This window comes from Mastomys coucha, unplaced genomic scaffold, assembly GCF_008632895.1.
Source record: "Mastomys coucha isolate ucsf_1 unplaced genomic scaffold, UCSF_Mcou_1 pScaffold15, whole genome shotgun sequence".
Classification (NCBI taxonomy): Eukaryota; Metazoa; Chordata; class Mammalia; order Rodentia; family Muridae; genus Mastomys; species Mastomys coucha.
This window is the reverse complement of record NW_022196897.1, coordinates 10,411,075-10,417,240: the sequence shown is the minus strand read 5'-3', so window position 1 is coordinate 10,417,240 and position 6,166 is coordinate 10,411,075. Positions and strand designations below refer to the sequence as shown.

At 43.6% G+C, this 6,166-nt stretch overlaps 1 protein-coding gene across 1 annotated transcript in view; it reads right to left on the bottom strand.

Annotated features, from left to right (window-relative positions):
- Apbb1ip (amyloid beta precursor protein binding family B member 1 interacting protein) overlaps positions 1 to 6,166 on the bottom strand; it is a 120,751-nt gene that overhangs the window by 611 nt on the left and 113,974 nt on the right. The window contains exons 13-14 of the mRNA XM_031369162.1: positions 3,575 to 3,762; positions 1 to 245 (exon numbers count right to left, since the gene is read on the bottom strand). The exon at positions 1 to 245 is cut by the window's left edge and continues 611 nt beyond it. Of these exons, the coding sequence (XP_031225022.1) occupies positions 1 to 245; positions 3,575 to 3,762 (433 nt within the window). The remainder of the gene's footprint in view (positions 246 to 3,574; positions 3,763 to 6,166) is intronic.

The following is a 6,166-nucleotide window of genomic DNA, read 5'->3' as shown; positions in this document are numbered from 1 at the left end:
GGTGGCGGGAGTAGCCCACTGTTGTCCTCCTCAGGCGGTGGGGGCGGTGGCGGTGGCAGGAAGTCCTCGGGCAGGTGGGGGAAGGTGCAGCTGCCAGAGCCCTTGGCTTTGGGTGGCAAGGCTGGGCTGCCACAGGTGTCAGAAGATCGTCTTACTGGAGGGGGCGGGGGTTGCAGGCTGGACTTCGGGAGGTGGTTCTCCCTAGTTGCTCCTGGGGGATGGTTACCCAAGCCTTGCTTTTCATCCTTCAACAAAGTGACAACAGAGCTCTTACAGTTCATCCATCGTGTGGCATTGTTGCTGATGAGATTGCCCCATTCCCTCCTACACTGGATCTAAGTGTGCTCATGAGCTCACCTTTCTCCAGGCACATGAATGATTCCAAATGTCTGTCACATCACTAGATGTGAGCACTAAAACAGCACTCTCTGTAACCGGGTATCTCACATTTACTCTAGCGGGTGTTTGCTGTCTTTAGGTTAAGCACAGACCTTCCTCAGTAAGTCTTACACAGAAGTTAAATGTTTCTCTAAAGTATTAATAAATCCTAACTCAATTCAAACTGGAAGCCAGATGATTCTCTAAGACTCCTGATCTAACACAAGCTATCAATGGGCATATGCAGGAACACAATTTTACGTGTGTGTGTGTGTGTGTGTGTGTGTGTGTGTGTGTGTGTGTGTACCATGCCTCTGCGTAACACCTTTGGCGGCATAGAGCTAATTAAGGGACATCTTAGAGTGTTCACCAAAATATCTTGGCTTAAAATCTGGGGAAGAACTTGGCTAAAGCCCACAGACTCTAGGGGTGAATGTACTATTATATTTTTGCTAAATGGACATAGTATTAAACTGCCTTCTAAATATCTCTCTATATCTTTAGGTTAGTGCAGCTCAGTCCCTATCAGAGAAAAGTCTTTGTGAAGTGAGTAACAGTTACTACAGAGACTCACACTGGTCCAGGTACAGAGAGCAAGCATCACTGGAGTGCTCAGTCATACATGGAACATCTATGTAACACACCCTGCCCCCAATGCTCTGTTCCCTGGAGCTAGATGGGGCAGAAAGACTGTAAGAGCCAGAGGTTGGGGAAGAGGAGGATGAAAGGATGGACACGACAGGCCATGACTTGCACAATATCCAGCTAGTTGACTTTCTAGCACAGCTGGGACATGTACAGGAGCTCTTACCCCTAGCTGAGGATCTACTGACAGTTGACTACTGGGGAGGGAAAGTCAGTTCTCTTTAAGGCTGTGGTCCCTGGCAGGTTGACTGTGACCTATTGGCTGGCCCTATACCCATGAGTATATGGGCAACATTGGACTCAGTGGATTATAAGAAAAAAGGGAATATGGAGTTGGGAAGGAAGAGTGTGGGAGTCAGGGGGTGTCTGGGAGGAGTTGGAATGGGGGAAGGAAGAGTGTGGGAGGCAGGGGGTGTCTGGGAGGAGTTGGAATGGGGGAAGGAAGAGTGTGGGAGGCAGGGAGTGTCTGGGAGGAGTTGGAATGGGGGAATGAGGGATAAATGTGCTTGAGATAAATTGTGAATTCTCAAATAATAAATAAAGAATATTGTGCTAAAAATCCTCTTTGATTAGATATCCTGCTTGGTTAGGATGAAGAACGTACAAGTGAAGAAACTAAGAGAAGTAATCCTGTCTAGGTGACAGGTAACTTTTTTACAAATCCAGCCATAAAGGCTCTCTTCCTGCTGGAGAGTGTGTCCAATCTTTCCCTTGATTGTGGATGAAATTTCTATGTAGTATTGTTCTCAGAACAAAGGTTCCAGTTCCCAGACTGTGCCCTTCTAAGGAGGAGTTAATCATAAGCCTTGTCCTTGTACCTTAGAAGGTTTCAGAAGGGAGTGGCAGGAAGCAGGACACCTGGTCTAAAGTTGTGTGTTTGTGTTATGAAACTCAAGTATACACTGGACACCATCTGCTTCTTATTATGGTGAGATAAACCCTAGAGGTCAGAACACTTCTACAGCGTTCAATAGAGGACTTGACAAGGATGATAACAATGGTGTATTTAAGGAACAGTGTATTTATATAAATGTAACTTCCCCAGCAATTTCAGGCAGCTGAATTGAATGAATTGCTCTGGTGAAAACCATCATCACTTTAATTTACATTTTATCAGCTTCTGTTTTATTTTTTCTCTGCTTGACAGTCTTAATTATTGAATAGTAAATTTAAATTTTTTTCTAACAAAGTACTTTTCAATGAGTTTCAGTTTTGTTTCATTTATTTACTTAGCGTGCAAATCTAATAAACTTGTGATATATTTCTTAAATTTTTTTGGATCAGGCAGCTTGGGTATTGGCATTCACAAAAAAATTATTTCTACTCTGGGGTTCTTTTATTCCTTTGGCTTTAAAAATACTTTTTAACTAATGTTACAGAAATAATGAAAATATAGCAGAACGAACACTGCATGGTGAGACTCTCAGGCTTGGATAGATTAGAGAAACAGTTTTTAAAAGTCTGAAATGGCTTTCAAAAACAACAAGTCTTTAAGTAAACACTAGTAGTCACTTTTACTGCTGAAGGGGTAGATGAAAAAGATTATTGAAGCTCTGCACATGGACTATTATACGTGCTGATAGGACAGGACCAGAATTAGTCCGAGCTGTTCTGAACCAGAAGAAACAGTGGAAATTAAAGAGTCACCTGGATTGGATTAATAACTAAATTAAATCTATGGGTTTTATACAAATTTAAATTAATCTTTATTAGTCTCTTTTATGTAAAAAGTTATAGAGGGTGTTATATTGCACCCTTTTTCCTCCCTCTCTCCTTCCCTCCCTCCCTCCCTCCTTTCTTTCTTTCTTCCTTCCTTTCTTCTGTCTGTGCTGGCCATGGAACCCACACACCCTCACACATACTGGGCATGTGCACCCCTAGCTCTTGGTTATTATCTTAAATGTGTTTTCTTTTCCATCACCTTGAGCATACATTCAAGTCATTAACTGAAAAATATAAAATGCACATTTTATAAGTGGACCCCTTTTAGGAATCTTCTAATCTGGTTTTTGGATTCACTTGGCACTTCATATAGGGCTTCTGACTAATTTTCAAATGCTCTAATTCATTAAAACAAAACAAAACAAAACACCTGAAAGTCTCAAGGGCTGACTGAGAGAACATGAAGGAAATCCCTCTCTTATAATACACGCAGCTAACAAACACTTAGGATATCACAAAGCAGTGTCATTAATGACTGATTTTAACTTTCACCTCTTGCCTAGGAAACTTTATGATAAAATATGAAGCCATTTCTTAAATGAAATTATAGTATAGTGGCTTCCTAGTCGTTAGAATTGCATTTGGGTTTTTTTTTTTTTTTTTTTTTTTTTTTTTTTTTTTTGGTTTTTCGAGACAGGGTTTCTCTGTGTAGCCCTGGCTGTCCTGGAACTCACTCTGTAGACCAGGCTGGCCTCGAACTCAGAAATCCGCCTGCCTCTGCCTCCCAAGTGCTGGGATTAAAGGCGTGTGCCACTACTGCCTGGCTGCGTTTGGGTTTTTAAAAGAAAAGGTACCAGCTCGATAACCTTTGAGTGGACCTGTGATTTACCGTAGTTGTTTCAGTTTGGGTCAGGGCTTGTTGCAGAGGAGGACCAGCAGAAGGCGCGGCCCGGGACATCTGACCATTAGGCTGGCTGGCAGAAGGCGCGGCCCGGGGCATCTGACCATTAGGCTGGCTGGCAGAAGGCGCGGCCCGGGGCATCTGACCATTGGGCTGGCTGGTGCCTGCTTTGAGTCCTGAGGGAGCAGAAGAGAGGAGAGTGAGAAGATATTTTTAGTGTTCTTGAAGGAGAGTCTGCAAATACAAAGCACTGCAAAAGCAAACACTCACAAGTATTTCTGTGGTTAAGAATGGGCTTTGCAGGGGGATCGAGGACGCCACGAAAAACAGTCGACTAACCTGGGCTAAGGGGGCTTAGGAAGGCAGAACCACCAAGCGAAGATCATGCATGGGGCAGACCTAGGCCCTCTGCACGTGTGCAGCCGATGAGTAGCTGGGTGGGACTCCTGACATGGAGCTGGGACTGTCTACTACATTGCCTCTGGACCCTTTTCTCCTAACTGGGCTGCCTTGTCTAGAGGAAGCAGTCTAATCCTGCTGCGGCTTGGTCTGCATGGCTGTTCTGGTTGATATCTATGGTAGGCCTCCCCTTTTCTAAGAAGATGGGGAGGATACCATCTGCTTCTTGTTATGGTGAGATAAACCCTAGAGGTCAGAACACTTCTACAGCATTTAATAGAGGACTTGACAAGGATGATAACAATGGTGTATTTAAGGAACAGTGTATTTATATAATGGAACATTTAACAGTGTATTTATATAGTATGGAAGATAATATAACCAGATTTTATTGTATACATGTATGAAATTCTCAGGAATAAAAAATAATATTAAAAATTGCTGTTTGAGTTGCTGACTTGGTTTGTGAAATGATTAGAAGGATCTTAACTTGAGATTAGGACAGAATTTCCAATGATTTCTGGAGGGGGAGGAGGAGTGTGAAGTGAGAGAGAGGGACTAGGAAAGAGAGCAGGGCAGGGAAGAAGCTTTGATTGGAATGTAAAGTGAATAAATAGAATATAAAAATAATAAATAATAATAAAACATTTAAAACGAACATGGTTTGTATGTGTGAGGACTTGTGTTTAGTCAAAAATCATAAGGCTTTCAGTAAACACTAAGATTTTGCAGTGTGCAGAATCAATGGACATAGTCATTACTGATCAAGGTCAGAGATTTAGAGATGGGGTGCTCAGGGAGTACCACTAAGAAGGAGGGAAGGACTGTCAGAATGGGATGATGGGAGGCAGGCTGTGACATGCTGTTTTCTAGCCATGACATGGCTATGACACTTATAAGCTTAAACAGGTTGTGTTGACCTGCACAAGAGCAAGCCAGCCACAATTCAGGCATGAACATAGTGGAGGTGCTTGCAGTTCCTGTGCCTTACTGAGCAGCTATTGGCAGCTGGTAGCTGCCAGGGGATTATTAAAGTGTGTGGCCACAGGTAGATTTTCCAGATTTAGTGGCTATTCTTACCTCTGAGCACATGAAGGAAGCACTAGTTAGACTTAACGCCTCACCAGAAAAAAAAAAAAAAAAAAAAAAAAAAAAAAGAGTATCTGAACTGAGAAGGGATTTACTGGGGGTACATGGAGGGAAGTATGGAACATAATATAACCAGGTTTTATTGTATCCATGTATGAAATTCTCCGGAATAAAAAATAATATTAAAGACACAGGAACTCCGCCAGCCCAGTGACTTGGGTTCCTTCCAGTCTGTCTGGGTTGGGGTCCAGAGCAGACCTTGGGCGCAAGCTCCACAGCCAGTCTCACAACACCCAGAGGAAGCTCCACTCCCAGGCGCTCTGACACACCTGGGATTAGAGGTGAGCAGGAACCAACATCTGTTCCAAAACTGGGAGTAACTGGGTCCAGCAGGACCAGACACACAGGAACTCCGCCAGCCCAGTGACTTGGGTTCCTTCAGGTCTGTCTGGGTTAGTGTCCTGAGCAGACCTTGGGCACAAGCTCTGCAGCCAGTCCCACAACACACAGAGTGAGCCACACTCCCAGGTGATCTAACAAGCCTAGGATCCCAGGATCCCAGAATCACAGGATCACAGAGACTGCTTGACTCTGAGGAGTTCTGACACAACCAGGATCACAGGAAGGACAGACTTCAGTCAGATTTAGCAAGGGCAGGTAGCACTAGAGTTAACCAGATGCCGGGAGGCAAGCATAAGAAAATAAGCAACACAAACCAAGGTCACTTGCCATCATCAGAACCCAATTCTCCCACCATAGCAAGTCCTGGACACACCATCACACCGGAAATGCAGGATTCAGACCTAAAATCACTTATCATGATGATGATACAGGACCTTAAGAAAGACATAAATAGCACCCTCAAAAAAATACAGAACACATGTAAAGAGCTAGAAGCACTTAAAGAGGAAACACAAAAATCCCTTGAAGAACTACAGGAAAACACAATCAAACAGGTGAAGGAAATGAGCAAAACCATCCAGAATCTAAAAATGGAAATATAAAAAATAAAGAAATCAGAAAGAGCCGGGCGGTGGTGGCGCACGCCTTTAATCCCCGCACTTGGGAGGCAGAGGCAGGCGGATTTCTGAG